Here is a 17,714-nt window from a genome sequence, read left to right as displayed (position 1 = left end):
GTCAATTTTGTTATTAGAGCCCTCTACTTGCCACACTGATCTGGATGCTGATGGTACCCTAGGCTTGTTATATACCTCTGTGTCCGAGATCTCCCTTCACTATCATTCTGATCTTCCTCTTTCTTGGTTTATTTACTGATTTACTGGAGCATATCTTCCAGTAGCTTCTTGGTATATGGGTGGGATGGAAAATAAAGTTTTTAAGACCTTGCATGGTAGACTGAAAATTTCTTTATTCTACCCTCCTACTGTTTTTTTTTTTTTTTTTTTTTCCTCCTACTGTTTTGATGTAAGTTTAACTAGGTAAGTATTCTAGGTGAGAAGTCATTTTCCTTGAGAATTTTGAAGATATTGCTTCATGGGCTGTTGGCTTCCAATATTGCTTTTGAGAAGCCCAGTAATGCCATTCTAATTCCAGATCCTCTTTTTCTCTTGGAAAAAGTCAGAGTTCTGAAAGTTCAAGGTAATTTTCCTTGGTGTGGGTCTTTATTTTATCCATTGAGTTACATACTCAGTGGCCCCTGTTATTCTAGACACTCATATCTTTCCATTCTGGGAAATTTCTTGAATTATTTCTTTGATTTTTCTCTGTCCTCTCTTTTTGGATCGCCTGTTATTCTGGATGTTGAATGCCTAGATTGATCCTTTAATTTTTCAGTCTTTCTCACCCCCAATTTCCATTTGTTTGCTTTTTCTACTGTAGTATAGTAGTTAAAAGCCTGGATTTTAGAACTAGACTTCCTGAATTTGAATCCCATTTTATGCTACTTACTAGCTATGTGACTTTGGGAAAACTAAACTGTAGACCTAAGTTTTTCTCTTGTAAAATAGGGAAAATAATATATCTATTTTATAGGGTTTTGGGGTGTAAATAAATGAGATAATAAATACAAACCAGTAGAACAGAGCCTAGCACATAGTAAATGCTCTGTAAGTATTATTTTCTTTATTCTTTAACTTTATCCTTCATTACTTCTCTGGAATTTTTCATTTTTGCTATCCTATTTTAAATTTCTAGTAACTCTGTCTGGTTTTCTGAAAGTTTCTTTCTTTTTTTTTGAAATAGCATCCTGCTCTTTCATAGTCACTATGTTCTCTTTTCTGATGATATTCATGATAATTTTTTTTGATGTTTTCTCTCTTACCTGTAAATTTCTTTTATCTTTTCATTTTGATCTCTTCCATTTCAGTTTCCTTAAATGCTGGTTGTGGAAACGGACACAAAAAGCTGACAGAAGGCTCCGTGTGTAGGGTGGGACATGCTGGCTGGTGACTTTCATTGTAGGTTGAGCTAGCTGGGCTGTTTTGTTGATGAACACCCGCCACCCCTTTACCTCCACCAGTTGTCGTTCTCATTAGGGCTTTTTCATGGACTGGACAGTTTCCTCAGAGAAGAATCTTCCAGTCTTTTGCCTACAGTAGTAAGCCTGTCTGCTAGTATTTTGGGAGTAAAGGCAGGGAGTGGGCTGGATAGTCTCATCATTCAGTATATAGACTTTACCTAACCTCTCTGTTTTCAGCATAGCACCTACCTGCCTCTGCCTGGTATCATCACATTCCCTTGGATTCAATCTCTCCCTCAAGAGAATAAGTTTTAAGTCTTCCTTGAGGAAAAGGGAGGATAGCTGGGGATCTTAATGCTGCTTAAACAGATTTTCAACTAATTTATAGCTTTTTAGTCCCACTTTTATCCCCACTTCAGAAGTATCTGGTGTTCTCAAATTACTGAGTCTTTCTGTGGTTCTCTGAAAGCTGTCTTGTTTTTTCTTCTGTTTGCTGTCTTAGGTTTCCACTTTCTTGAGTATGCTTGATCAGTTACTACTTGTCTGTTTGTTTTCCACTTTCCAGAAGTTAATAGCTATTGTCTCCTTTCCATTTTGACCTTATGGGTTTATGTGCCTCTTCTAAAAAATCCCTTCATACTGTTTTAGAGGGATTTTGGGGAAGGAGTAGAGATGAATTCTTGTTTTCAATAGGCAGTCTTTCCTACTTTTAAATCTTCAGGTTCATGATAATTTTCATTTAAAGAAACTCCTTGAGTTTCTTGGAAATATGTCATTATATAATATATAAAAATTATAATTTTCTTAACAAACTAGAAATGACAGTGAGTTGATCTGTGTAATATAATTCTAGCTTCAGTCTTAGGATGAGGCATTATAGTTTAGTGTTAAAATCAAGTAAGAATTTTTGTAGTCAAAGAGGCCTGGATTAGAACCCCAGGTCTTCCAGTATGACCTGAGATAAATTAGTCTTTCGAAATCTGTTTACCCATCTGTGAGATGAGAATAATGCCAATTTTATAAGGCTGTCGTGAGGATTAAATGGGATTGGGTATTTTAAAGTACAGCATAATGTATGTACTCAGAAAACGTTAGGTCCCTTCCCTTGCAGGTATTTTATGGAAAGCAGTGTTACCTAACTTTATGAACTTTCCAGTCTTCTTTGGTAGACCTATATAAAAATATTTTAATAGAAGGGGTAAGCCTATAAGTGAAGTCAGTGAACTTTAAAAAAAAAAATTAATTGCAGTGTTGAGAATGTGCTGTTCCAAATAATGAATTTATCAGTTCACTGAAGCTTACCCCTTAATATATAGAAATTGACTATTTTTGGTGATTTCTTAAATGTTACACTGAACATAATTTTTGTATTTAATGACTCCAAGGTAATCTTTCTGAATATCAATTTTTATATATTATTATAATATTGCTTTCTGGGCAAGCTGTATATTAGGTGTCTTCAGCCTGCTATACTCTAAGAATTGTTAAATCTACTTTTGTAATTTTTTACTACCTTCTTTGCTGGATCTATTTTATTAGTAATTCTTCTCTCTTCTTCCCCTTCTCATCTTCTCTTTTAATTTGATATTTGAGAAAATAATGCAGCAAAGTTATAGCTAAAAGAGCACCCATCTCAAATCCATGTCCTTTTATTTCCTTATTCTGTTTTGCTTATAACTAGTTGACATTATATTTATTTATTTCCTATTTCTCCCATAGAGTATAAGTTACTGAAGGTAGAGACTTTGTCTTATTCATTACTATTCCGTAGTGTTTAGAACAGTGCATGACATGCAATAGGTGTTGACTAATATTTGTTGAATGAATGAATGAATAAGTATATCTGGTTCCAGTACTGGCTCTCCACCTCTCTTGAGCCTCAGCTTCCTTATAAAACAAAGATAATAATAGTGCTTACTAGATAATTAAATGAGATGATTCATGGAAAGTGCTTAACATAGTGCTTATGATGAGTGTTCAGTAAATGTCACCTAACATTATTAACTTTCCAATCTTCTTAGTTGACCTATGTAAAAATACTTGTAGTAGATGGGGGCTCACCTGTTAGTGAAATTGGTGAACTTTTTTTTTTGATTCACTGACGTTACCATATTTTAATTTTTTCTTTTCTTCTGAATTGTCAGTTGAGAGTGGATGGTTGAGATTGTCAGACTTGTAATGCTCATAAGAGGACGTATTTATCTCCAAAGTCATACATGAGTCATACCATGAGATTCCAGGCTCAGAACCTTAGATTTGTCCTACTGTGTTTAAAAAATAAACATTTAAAACAAATTAAATTAAAAATAAGACTCATTCAGGGCTTCCCTGGTGGCGCAGTGGTTGAGAGTCCGCCTGCTGATGCAGGGGACATGGGTTCGTGCGCCGGTCCAGGAAGATCCCACATACCGCGGAGCGTGAGCCATGGCCGCTGAGCCTGCGCGTCCGGAGCCTGTGCTCCGCAACGGGAGAGGCCACAACAGTGAGAGGCCCGCATACCGCAAAAAAAAAAAAAAAAAAAAAGACTCATTCATTCCACAAATATTTGCTAAGTATCTATTATGTTCTAGATGTAAAACTGTACTCTTACTTCATGTGTACTCAGTGCCATTACTTTTGTTATTTCTTGGACAAACTGAGTGTGGGTAGGACTAATAGATATTCTTTGGGATTTTTTGTATGTGTTTTGTTTTCCTTTTGCTGGATAATTGGATTTTTTTTGAAATCTCTGTAAGGCTGTTGCCATTATACATTCACCTTGGATTTCTCACAAATCATATGGAAGTCAACTTAGGAAATTACTTTAGTTAAAGTTACTTTTACATTAAGTATAATTACTTGTGAATTTGTGGACTTGATTCAAATTCAAGTAGGTCATATATTTTCAGGGTAGACAAATTTCCACCTGTGTTAATGTGGTGCCTTCATTTTGAGTATAACATTGGTACAACACTTATATAAACAAAGCAACAGAATATAGCTTTATGCTTTCACATGCTTGATTGATATTTTTCATTTTATCCTTAGGGTGCAAGTCCCAGCACTCTTAAGGAGTTTTTGTGAGTGCTAGAAGGTCAGTAATTTGAATTATGGCCTGAATAAACACTGTTTGGTTCACTTGGTTTCAAAATCCCTTTGTTTCCCTTGTTGTAACATGTAACTAAAGTGCAAGTAAATTTTCTTCAAGGTGGATCTCTAATTTTGGATAACCCCTTTTCAGATCAGAAATTAGTTTGTAGACTGAAATCTCAAAATATGTTTTATCATTTGTACCTGTAACCTAAAACATGCTCTCAAAGACTCTAGATTTATTTTGCTGAAGTTATTGTCTTAATGTTAGAAGTCTACATGCATACTCTAGTTCTAAAATTGCAAATGTTTGACCCAAGTGTGAATGCTTCCCCTTCCCTACCCATGACAGAGATTGTTTATTAACTGTGGCCTACTTTCCTGCCAAGCCTTGGTGAATCCTCAGCTGTGTCACAGAGTCCTTATAAAAACTGTACTCTAGGAAGGCACTACTATTAGTTCAGAATTGGCAAATATGAAACCTGCTTGCTATTACTACTCTTAATTGGCTTGGCTGTGCTAGTAACTGTGAGCTTTTTGGATTCTCAAGGGTATCAGAATTTGGGAAAAAGATATATAAAATTTTTTAATGAAACAAAAATAGAGTACATTAAAATAAATTTCCAGTTTGATTTGATCTATAACACCTTTACTGATATCCTTCTAACATTTATTAAGTAGTAATAACAAGATACTAATAAGTACCATTTGTGAACTGCCAAATATTGACCACCTGCTATGTGCCTAGCACTATGTTAGATGCTTCACATCATTATCTCATTTAATCCTTATAATGATTTGCAAGGTAGGTATTATTATCCCTATTTTATAGATGAAAATTGGAACCCGGAGATTTTAACATGTCCAGGGCCCTGCCATTTGTTAGTGGCAGAGGCAGGATTCAGCTCAGGTTCATTTGACTCTTAACTTCTGGTCTTTTTGCCATATTAGTCTACTTCTCGGTTTATATGATGACTGATGGTTGTGTTTGTAATAGTGCTATATATGTGTTTACTGGTTGAGTCTATGTAGAAGTATGCTGGTCAACTCTATAGAGGTGTTTGCTGGTCAAGACTTGTATGTCTCTCTTGACTCCTCAGATAATCAACAAACTCCTTAAAGTAATGGACACATACTTAGAATTCTCTAACACTGAAATATATAATTATAATGATATAATCAAAGCTTCTTTGAGATGTCAGTACTGAGTACAGACATACTCAGTAAGTTTGACTGACTGATTTAATTTCAGACCTTCTTTAGGACTGATACAAAAATGAAAAAGAATTTCCCACTTAAATTGTTTGGATTTTTCACAACAATTTTCTCTCCTAGGTAGGTGAAAGTAATTTTGGTGAAAGAGGAAGAAGACACTCTGTGTTGTTTGGGGGTATCATTAAACTACCATTATACTTGCCCAGAATAAAACTGATACTACAGATTTATAAGTAATTTTTGTGTTCTCAGCTGTAAAATGGGGATAATAATAGTATCTCTGTCATAGGATTGTTGGGAGATTTAAATAGGCCAGTGTGTATTAGCTCTAGGAGCTAATCTTGTTTCTATTCTTTTCCTCAACGCTGCCATTTCCATACATCAAGTCCTGTTGACTCTACCTCTTAAGATAATCTGAATCTGATCACTTCTCTTTATTTTGACTACTAACACCCCAGTCCAACCAGCCTCTACCATTTCTTGCCTAGTCTACTGCAGTGGCTTCTTTACTAGTTTCACTGCTTCTGCTCTTACCTCTTACCACATAGCAGCTAGAATGATCTTTTAAAATATAAATCAAGTTTTGTTGTTTCCTTACTTAAAATCCTCTCATGGCTTCCCATTATACTTAGTATAAAACTTAGATTCTTTACTCTGGTTTATAAATTTGATCTGGACTCTGCTTACTTTTGCAACCCCTCTTTACCCTATATGCTTTTGCTACACTGGTTCTCTTTTCTGTTTTTAAATACATCAAGCTAATTCCTACCTTAGGTCCTTTGCCCCATCCTGTTCTCTCCGTCTGAAATGCTTTGTCCCGCATCATCTACACTTTTCTAATCATACTGGCTAACCTTGAAGTCTCTTTGCTGCCGCTTTTTTCCTCCATTCTGTGTATCTATGAGCAAATCCTGTTGGTTTTACCTTTAAATATATTCAGAATCTGTTCACTTTTCATCAGTTCTACCACAAACATTTTGGTCATTGAAAGAGCCTCCTAATTTGTCTGCCTGTTTCTACTGTCTCTGCCCTGCTGTAGTTTTCACCTAGCAGATCGAGTAATGCTTTTTTAAAAGTACTTTATTTTTTAGAACAGTTTTGGATTTATAGGAAAATTGAAAAGATAGTACAGAGAGTTCTCATATACCCTGTATTCAGTGTCCACTGTTCTAAACAATTTATATTAGTATGGTACATTTGTTACAATTAATGAACTGATATTGATGCATTAATATTAACTAAAGTTCATGGTTTATTCAGATTTGTTTAGTTTTTACCTATTGTCTTTCTCTGTTCCAGGATACCACATTATATTTTCTCGTCATGTCTCTTTAGGCTCCTCTTGGCTGTGAAAGTTTCTCAAACTTCCTTGCGTTTGATGACCTTGACAGTTTTGAGGATTACTAGTCAAGTATTTTGTAGGATGCCCCACTACTGGAATTTATCTCACGTTTTTCTCATGATTAGACTAAGGTTATAGGTTTTTGGAAGGAAGACCACAGAGATAAAGTGCCATTTTCGTCATAACATGTTGATATGCTATCAACAAGATCTTACATCACCTAGTCCCCCATTACTTTGCTAAATCTGTCTCCTACTGCTCTCTACCTTATAAATTTCAATCCCGTTCATTAGGGTCCTAGAGGTTTCTTGAACATACCAAGCTTGCTTCTGCCTCAGGGGCTTTGTATTTGCTACTCCTGCTTCCATTGGATGCTCTTCCTCTAGGTAGCAACATGGATCAACCCCTACTTCTAGTTTCTGCTTTGTTGTCACCTTATCAGAGAGATCTTCATTGAATGTTTTATAAAAAATCATGCACCACTTCCATTTTCTTTTATTTCCTACCCTGCTTTATTGTCTCTTCCATTTATCTCTACATGACATATATTTACTTTTTTATTTGTTTATTGTTTTTCTCCCCTTACTGGAATGTAGCTCCATGAAAATAAGAACTTCGTTTTGTTCATTCCACTATCCTCAGCCTCTAGAACCATGCCTGGCACATAGTAGATGCTCAACAAATATTTATAAATGAATGACTATCCAAATTGTTTTCTAGAAAAATTGTGCCAATTTATACTCCCTAAGCAGTATATTGAAATGCTTACTTTACTTGATCTTGTACAGCATTGAATATTGTCTTTTAAAATGTTTGATTGGTAAAAATTGTTTCTTTTAAATACATTCTGATGATTACTAGTAAAGGAGAGCTTTTGTATATTTTTAGTTGTAAATTTCTTTTTCTTGAATTGCTTCATCACGTTTCATAAGCTATTTTTAAATTGTACGTAACTGTGAGTCTAGATACATTAGTAGTATGGTAGGTACATGAGAATAACTTACTTTATCTTCCTTAGGTTATTATAGTGACCACATCACCAAGTTCAACCTTCGTGCCCAACATTCTCTCCAAATCCCATAACTATGCAGCAGTCACTAAGCTTGTACCAACATCAGTCATTGCTTCCACAACTCAGAAGCCACCAGTGGTTATAACTGCTTCACAGTCCTCTCTGGTCAGTAGTAGCAGCAGTGGCAGCAGCAGTTCTACACCATCACCTATTCCTAATACAGTTGCAGTAACAGCTGTGGTTTCTTCCACACCATCTGTGGTCATGTCAACAGTAGCACAAGGTAAGTGGTAATTCATCAGGTAATTCTGTCCCTGTGTTTATGGGAATTGCTTTCTTTTTAAATATTTTAATTTTATTGGAGTACAGTTGATTTACAGTGTTGTGTTAGTTTCAGGTATAGAGCAAAGTGATTCAGTTATACATATGCATATATTCATTCATTTTTAGATTCTTTTCTCATATAGGTTATCACAGAATATCACAGAGTTCCCTGTGCTATACAGTAGGTCCTTGTTGGTTACCTATTTTATATATAGTAGTGTGTGTATGTTCATCCCAAGCTCCTGATTTATCCCTCCCTGCAACGTTTCCCCTTTGGTAACCATAAGTTTGTTTTCGGTATCTGTAAGTCTCTTTCTGTTTTGTAAATAAGTTCATTTGTATTTTTTTTTAAAAATTAGATTCCACGAGTGATATCATATGATATTTGTCTTTCTCTGCCTGACTTACTTCACTCAGTATGAAAATCTCTAGATCCATCCATGTTGCTGCAAATGGCATTATTTCATTCTTCTTTATGGCTGAGTAATATTCCATTGTATATATGTATCACATCTTCTTTATCCATTCCTCTGTTGACGAATTTAGGTTGCATTTAGGTTGCTTCCATGTCTTGGCTATTGTAAACAATGCTGCAATGAACATTAGGGTGTGGGAATTTTGAAGAAGACTTTGTGGGTGTGTTTGTTTGCTTTGGGTGTGAAGGTACCATCTGTTATATCAGAGATTACCACTTTCCCTCCCCTAGTTTGAGAATGTCAAGATAGTGGGTTACTCAGTTTCCTTATATTAATATCCTTACTCTGAGTTTTTTTTTTCAAATGCACAGTACCTAGTCACCTAGGCAATTATGTAGGTTAAATCTTGTCACCACAAATTTCAAAGGCATATACAAATATCTGTAATATAATGAAATTTTTAAGTGAGGAACTGGAAATTATTTTACTATAGGTTTTTTCAGAAGAAACATTAAATATACAACCTAAAACCTCTTCAAAGTAAGTTACCCAATGATAAGAAGTAGGGGGAAGAGGATGATTTCAAGGACATGCCGTTCACCTTTTCTTCAGGCTTCTAAATTTTTCTGTATGAGAGGATGATGGAAAGTATTGAGAGGAACTGAGGCTGAACTGAAGGACAGTTGCTGCTTAATAGCAGAGGAAAGGAAATGTGGAAACCTCAGTTCCATGTTAGCTTAAATCACTTGAGCTCTCTTCCAAATCTTTGTCTTCCTCTCATATAAAGAGCAGATAGCACACTGTCAGAATTTTCTTTTTATAGTGTTGGTAAGTCTTAAGATGGGAATCAGAGGGAGCCATTTATAATACAGAATTCATAGCTATGGTTGTAGTCTTTCAAAGGGAGCACAGAAGCAATATAGAACAGTATTTAGTGTTCGTTTTCATTGAATTTTACTTGCACAATATATAGCTTAAGATAGGCTGAGACTTGGAAATATCCTAGTTTATGAACTAGTGGTGATACAGGCACTCAAATAGGAAAACAGTGTTTTTCATAATTGCTTTAGTAATTTTAGTGTGTTCCATATAACTGTTAGCAAGGAAGAGGTTACATAGATGCAGATGCAGTTAGTATTCATTCATTCTGCAGGTCTAACTGGTAGGATGTGAGAGCATCTGTCCTTTTCTGCCTCCAATACCCATTTAATGTCTCAGTCAATGATAGGAAATAGTAGGCTTGAAATTTTCTTTTATTTGTTACCTTAAGTAATTTAAATAAACCATTCCAGCCTTTCTGTTTGTACAGCAGTAAACTACAACATAGTATTATTAAAAATAGAAATAATTTTTATATAGAAAATATGTATAAATGTTGGTTGCAAACATGATCCAAATTCACCATTTCAAAATTTCAAGGTGATGAGAGAAGGAAAGACCACCTGTTTCCTCACCTGACTGACCCCTGTATCAAAGTTATCATCCATTGATAGTTGTTCCCTTCTAGTGCTCATCACACGGTTTGCCAAAGTGTTGCTGTACTAGAAGGATTACTGTTCTTCCAAGGAAATTGTTATTATTTGAGATAAGAGGGGTATTTCTCTTAGTTACTATTGAAATATTTTTAAGCAAAATGAATATTCCATGCTTCTGTTTTTCATTCTTACATTTCTCCAACTATCTTCTGAATCTCTTGGGAACTTATGACTTCCCTATTTTCTCCTTTGTTTCTTAGCATTCTATATCTCTTTGAGTCCTACGTCATTTTAGGGGAGCTAGACATCTCAAAGATTTCTCATAAATTCAATACAGCATGAAAGATGTAAAAGTAAACTATCTGAATGTAGATACTCAAGGAAACTATATGATTATTTTGGGGTTTTGTTTGAGATATTTAATTTAGATATAAGTGCTAAGGAAATTAAGCCATTTTCTTTTAAAAAGGTAAATGTTAGTGGAAGTGGTAATATATAAACTGCAGTTGTGATTCTGACTGCAGGGCTTCTTTAGCAGCTCTTGTGTGGGTACCTAGGGGACAAGGGCGTTCAGAGTCTGCTTCTGTTGGGGACTAGAGACAGACTGTTTTAGAGCTGATGTATCTGTCTCTGGTTAGTCTTATAGGGGCAGCTGGTCATAGAGGGGGAAGAGTCTTAGTAGCAATAACTTCGTGGCTAACTCCATGTTTATAAGTGTAGAGATGGTTCCAGAGGTAGGGAGTAGGGGGATTGTGTATGGTTGGCTCATACAGGAAGTCTTAAATTCTACCAATTAGAATGCTTATTCTGAATTGGTCATCCACGAAACAGGATAACTGAAATTTTCTTTTTTATTATGGAAAATTCCAAACACATAAGTGGATAGAACAGTAAAATGAACCCTCATTGTACCCATTACCCAGCTTCAAGGATGAGCAACACATCATCAGTCTTGTTTCATCTGTACCTGCTATTTTCCTCTACACATCAGTGACCCGGAATATTTTGAAGCAAATCCCAAATATCATATAATTTCAGTTATAAATACTTCAGTATGTATCAAAACTCACAATACCACTATCACATCTAGAATTTTTAACAGTTTCTTCATATAATAAAATATTTAGTTAGTATCCAAATTTCCTTGATTATGTCATAAAAAAATTTTTAAAAGTAAGATCTAAATAAGGTCCACACATTGATATGGTTATATCTTTTTTAACTCATGGGTCCCTCTTCTGTTTTTTTCTTTTCTTTTCAAATTATTTGTTGAAGAAATCAGTCATTTTTCCTGAGAGTTTCCCGTAGTCTGGGTTTTGCTGATTTTAATTCCCATGGTTTAACAAGTTCTCCTATTTATTATTTTTTTATTAAATTTATTTATTTTATTTTTGGCTGTATTGGGTCTTCGTTGGTGCGCACGGGCTTTTCTCTGGTTGTGGCGAGCGGGGGCTACTCTTCCTTGAGGTGCGCAGGCTTCTCTTGTTGTGGAGCACGGGCTCTAGGCATGTGGGCTTCAGTAGTTGTGGCTCACGGGCTCTAGAGCGCAGGCTCAGTAGTTGTGGCGCACGGGCTTAGTTGCTCCACGGCATGTGGGATCTTCCCGGGCCAGGGCTCGAACCCATGTCCCCTGTATTGGCAGGCGGATTCTTAACCACTGTGCTACCAGGGAAGCCCCTCTCTTGTTTATATTTCCATAAAACTGGTAGTTAAATCAAGAAACTTGATCAGATTCAAGTCTGATTGTTTTTGGAGATATGGGGAATGAACGTTCGATAAGTGGTATTCCTGATGTGTACCTATAAGTGTATTTAAGTGTACTTCCTGTGCATCATTTTAGGAGGCACATGTCTGGTCTCTAATGATATTAACATTAATCGGTAGATATAAGTATTACCAAATGTTTTTATAGCTATTGGTAATCTTTCCCTAGATCATTATTTTATTGGTAGTTGCAAAATGAATTTTATCTTCATTTTCTTCATTTATTAGCTGGAATTCTTAAAGAACTTTAACTTACTACCATGGGTTATCCTGAGGTACAGTTCATACAGGAATTATTTCTGTTTATTTATATGTTTTCAGATAATGAGATGGTTCATTGACCAGTAAGATTTTTGTTCCCCATATCATTAAGATTTCTGATGTCTGTCAATCCATCACAAATATTCTTTTGGTGCTCAAATTGTCCAATCTGTTGCAGTGGGAGCCTCTTCAAGTTGGCTTCTAAATTCTTTTGACACACCACAAAAGACAAATTGATCAAATTTTCCTTTTTTGGGCGGCGTCTATTTGTAGTATCAGTTATTGAGAGGAGTGTAAAAACCTCCAGCTGTAATTGTGGGTTTGTACATTTTTCCCTTTGTCGGTTGTTGTCACATGTATTTTGAGCTCTGTTATTAGGTGTATGCACGTTTAGGATTGTTGTATATTCTTGATGAGTTGACTTCCTTTTTATTATGAAACGTTGTATATTCTTGATGAATTGACTTCCTTTTTATTATGAAACATTGCTCTTTTTCTCTGGCAGTACTCCTTATTTTGGTGTTTACCTTTTCTGATATTAATGTAGCTACTCCAACTTTCTTATAATTAGGGTTTGCATCATATTTTTCATCTGTTTACTTTTAACCCATCTGTGCCTTTGTATTTAAAATACATCTCTTATGAACATTGTATAGTCAGGGCTTACTTTTTTATCCATTCTGACCATCTTTGCCTTTTAATTGAAGTGTTTAGTCCATTTATATTCGATATAATTATCAATATGATTGAGTTTAGGTCTACTATCTTAATTGTTTTTTATTTGTTTTCTGTATTCTTTGCTTTCTTTTCTCCCATTTTACTGTCTTCTTTTGGATTTATTGAGTTTTTTAAGAAAAAGGATTCTATTTTATCTCTTACACATTGGCTTATTAGCTCTACTTTTTTGTTTTCTTTTTTGATAATTGCTTAGGGTAGGGTTCTCAACCTCCACATATCGACATTTTGGACCAGATAATTTTTTGTTATGAGGGGCCGACTTGTGCATTATAGGATGTTCAGCAGCATTCCTGGCTTTTTACCTACTAGGTACCAGTAGCACACCCTCCTGTCATAACAATAAAAAATGTCTCTAGTGATTACCAAATATCCAGGGGCAAAAGGGAGAGCACAATTGCCCTGGTTAAGAACTCAGCTCTAGAGCTTACATTATACATTGTAAATTGTAACAGTCTGTCTTCAACTTCCCATATCGTGTTAGAATCTTCGAATAATACACTTCTATTTCTGTTTCTGCTCTCTCATCCTTGCACTCTGGTTATCATACATTTTAATTTTATATATCATAAACCCCACATTGCATTGTTACTACTTTTGCTTTAAACAGTCAATTTTCTTTTAAAGAAATTACAGAAAGGTGGGGGGAGTCTTTTATATTTACCAACCTCCTGTACTTTTCCTACTCTAGTCCTTGGTTTAGCCATTTCTCTAAGGAGCCCTGATTCATTTTAGTGCAAAGTGATAATTAGAAGAAAATTTGGGTGCTAGATATGCTCATTGCTAAGGGGTGTGTGTGTGTGTGTGTGTGTGTATGTGTGGTGTGTGTGTGTCTGCATGTAGATTTATACACACACGCATATACATCTATATTTATATGTTGAAAACTTTGGGTCCATACTGATATGTCCAATTTCAAACTCTGCTTGTTAATTCTATTTTTCTCCCTTCTTCAAAAACCTAGCTTCCATTATCTTTCATATACTTACTTATTTTATCAGTTCCCCACTCTATAACTAATCTGTCATTGTTGCTGCTGTTGCCTCTACCTTCATGCAGATACCTTCCTCATTCCACTCAGGTTCTGACATCTTGCAGACTTCTACTTCACTCCACCTGAGTTCTGACACTTTCCCCATGTCACCCTTTTGCATGATGTCTTTCTCACCCTGCTCAATTTTGACACCTGTGCCAGGCCACCCTCCTACCCAGAAGTCTTCTTCACCCAGTTTGGACTCTGATCCCACCCCTTCCTGTGGACATCCTGCTCAAGCTTTGAGAACCTGTGCTAGGTGGCTCACATTCATGGAACCCCTGTTTATCCTACTTGAGTTCTAACTCTGTATGTGGCACTGTACCCTGAGCTCCCACAGCATGTACTCCCTCCTCAACCTACTTGGACTCTGACTCCCATGCTCAGTCAGTCTCTGCAGTGGGTTCTAACACCCCATGCTTAGCCATTATTCTGCTTAGCCATCTAGTGGTCCATCGTGCTTTGCAGCATCTGATGGCTTTAGCACTAAATTTTTGTGAATCGAAGAGCAAAAGGAAGACGAAGGGGGCTTTTTATTTGTTAAAACAAAATAACATTTATTACAATTTGTAATGATAGATTTGTGTGATCATTTGATTGTCTTCTCTAACCTTCCTGAAGGTAGGGACTGTTTCATGGGTACAAAAGAGTTTCCCAAGGATATAGCATAAAGTATATGCTCAGTAAGGTTTTATTGAATGAATAAATATCTAAAGGAATTAAATACTTTAATAAGATCACACAGCTATTATGAGTTTATGTGTTGAAGACATAATTTTTTTTTTTTTTTTTGCGGTACGCGGGCCTCTCACTGTTGTGGCCTCTCCCGTTGCGGAGCTAAGGCTCTGGACGTGCAGGCTCAGCGGCAATGGCTTACAGGCCTAGCCGCTCCGTGGCATGTGGGATCTTCCCGGACCGGGGCACGAACCCATGTCCCTTGCATCGGCAGGCGGACTCTCAACCACTGCGCCACCAGGGAAGCCCTGAAGACATAATTTGAACACAGTTCTCTGATTCTGAAGTCACCCTGACTGCCTTTACATTAGATACTTTTCCTATATAATAGGATATAGAGAACGTAGATTAGTTAGGGAGTTACTCATGTGCACAGTTTACCTCAATTAATACAAGAGCTCATTATGAATGCAATATAAAGGTTAAAGTTTTCACATAGTTTAAAAATAGTGTGTTTTACTTGAATAGCACTTTATATCCATTAAGTTATAAAATGTTGGTACTGAAAAGGGCTCCAGAGATAATCTAGTTCAGTACAACTAAGCAGTATAACATACACATGTCACCAAGATCCTAGCATTCAGGGAGGGATGGGAGTGGGCAAGGCAGGAGAATGTGTAAGTAATGTGAGTAAGCCCTCCAGGTGATTCTGACTACATCTTTCTTTTGTCTTCTCTCAAACTATTCCTCAATCTATGATTTTACCTGATCCATATAGCAACCCTTAGAGAATTATAGGGCAAGGAAAATTCAACATATGGGGAACCTGAGAGAGTCAGAGTGACTTCTCAAGGCTTCTTCTTCATTTTTATTATTCTCCAGAAACATTTTACATAAAAATGTGATATTATTTAAATTTTTTTCTGTAATACAATGTAAATGTCATAGTGGGGCTGTGGTGGAGGAGGGAGTGAAATAGCCTATTTGATAATTGGAACTTGGTAATTAGGCCATCAAATTATCAGTTTCTTTTCATTGTTTTATCAGTGCTCCAAAAGTTGATATGGAGAGTTATATTCTATCTAGGTTCTTTCTGTGAGGAGTATTAATTTACTTACAGATAATAGTCCTATTGTGTTGTTGATGAATTATAAGATTACTGATGAAAAATCTTGGAGAGGGAAGAATTTCTGTTAGACTCACACATCTTTACTGAAAATTGTTGGTATTTGCTACCTACGCATGGTTGCTAATATTAGTATTGCACTGAAAAGAAGTGTCTTAAAACCTTGTATCACGAGAATTTTTTTGCTGTGGATATATTGAGTAGTATACCCACTTGTAACTTTTCACATGATTATTTAATGATCCAGTTCTCAAGAAATGACTTTATTTATAGATAATTGGAAATGAGACATAGAAAAGCTGTTGTACTTTGCCATGCTGAATAATTCGAAAGGTGAATGTTTCAGTGTGAATTATTTTGTCTAATGCTATGTTTAAATTGACTCATTAGAACCTGAAAAATAATATTCGAAAAACTGTACTACAAATAAGATTCAACACCTTGTTTGCTTTGTCCTTTTTTTTTTTTAAACATTTTTATTGGAGTATAATTGCTTTACATTGTTGTTAGTTGCTGCTGTGTAACAAGGTGAATCAGCTATACGTATACATATATCCCCATATCCCCTCCCTCTTGCGTCTCCCTCCCACCCTCCCTGTCCGACCCGTGTTCTTTTATTCACATTGAGAACCTATGTTTTTTAAGAGAAAAACCTATTGAGAGACATGTGTGAGAACATCCTGCCTGATACTTTGTTTCTTTTGTTTTGACTCTTCTTCACCAAGGGAAAATCAGTTAGTTTTTTGAGTGTTAGAGCAATGATGCCTCCCTTGCAAAGTTTGAGGACTAGATATAAAATATGTAAAATACCATAGACATTATATCTGACAGTTACTAGGTGCTTAATAATCATTATTTTTGTTGATTTACCTAGTTTTAAACTATTACTTCCTACAATAACCAGAAGTAGCTTTAATTATGTTTTACTATTAAATGTTCTAATCCTTACTCTTCTATAGGTGTATCTACATCAGCAATCAAAATGGCATCAACCAGACTTCCTTCTCCCAAAAGCTTAGTGGGTGCCCCAACTCAGATTCTTGCACAGTTTCCTAAACAGCATCAACAGTCTCCTAAGCAGCAGTTACATCAAGTACAGCAACAGACACAGCAACAGGTGGCCCAGCCTTCTCCGGTATCTCATCAGCAACAGCCTCAGCAGTCTCCTTTGCCGCCTGGCATCAAGCCTACCATTCAAATCAAACAGGAGTCAGGTAAATGGAAAATGTTTCAGGAGATGGTAATTCTTCCCCAGTCACCAGTTCTCTGAAGATTGCAATATATATGGATTCACTTCCACATACAGTTTCCTCAAGCATTAGAGTTTTAATTCCAAAATATATTTTGAGACCCTCCTGTTGGAAATACTTACATAGAGAGAACTGGTGCTTGGGAATAGAGAAGGGAGAAAAAAGCTGTTTGCACAGCAGCAAGAGGTGTTTTTCAGTGAACTCTCAGAAGAGATAAAGGAAGCTGAGGAAACAAACCCAGACTTTAGAACTATACTTTGGAGCCCACTGGGGTTATGGGAAGTGAGCAGTGGAAAAATTAGTCTGGGGAGTCTTGTGTTAGAGGCCGTATTGTGAATCTGGCATAAATTTGTCATGGGCAGAGGTGCGAAGATTAAAAGACATTGTGTACAGTGAAGAAGTTTGTGGTATAACAATTTAGCAGTTTATTGAAAGCATCTCTAGCACAGTGGGAACGCAGGGGTAGGAGGCAATTACTGTTAAGTTATCGAATCATAAAAGTATTGAATAGAAAGGCAGGTAGGATGGAGGCTTAGATACAGGGAGACGAAGAAGCATCTTAACGTACTTAATATCTTTAAGAAAAGAAAATGGATTTTTTTCCTCCACTGAAGCTGGATTTTATTTGGTGGTAGAAAAGGACTTTGGGAGATGCTGACATTTTCAGTTTTTTGTTTGTTTTATTTTATTTTATTTTATTTATTTATTTATGGCTGCGTTGGATCTTTGTTGCT

The 17,714-nt window shown here is 36.0% G+C and overlaps 1 protein-coding gene across 8 annotated transcripts in view; it reads left to right on the top strand.

The window, feature by feature from the left end:
• Positions 1-17,714, top strand: part of EMSY (EMSY transcriptional repressor, BRCA2 interacting) — an 81,317-nt gene that overhangs the window by 18,343 nt on the left and 45,260 nt on the right. For all 8 annotated transcript variants that reach the window (XM_024757505.1, XM_024757507.1, XM_024757506.1 and 5 more), the window contains 2 exons: positions 7,928-8,204; positions 16,690-16,944. In XM_024757505.1, the coding sequence (XP_024613273.1) occupies positions 7,928-8,204; positions 16,690-16,944 (532 nt within the window). The remainder of the gene's footprint in view (positions 1-7,927; positions 8,205-16,689; positions 16,945-17,714) is intronic.

This window comes from Neophocaena asiaeorientalis, unplaced genomic scaffold (assembly GCF_003031525.2).
Source record: "Neophocaena asiaeorientalis asiaeorientalis breed wild unplaced genomic scaffold, Neophocaena_asiaeorientalis_V1.1 scaffold481, whole genome shotgun sequence".
Lineage (NCBI taxonomy): Eukaryota > Metazoa > Chordata > Mammalia > Artiodactyla > Phocoenidae > Neophocaena > Neophocaena asiaeorientalis.
Note: the sequence above shows the minus strand (reverse complement) of the source record. Positions and strands in the feature narration are given on the sequence as shown.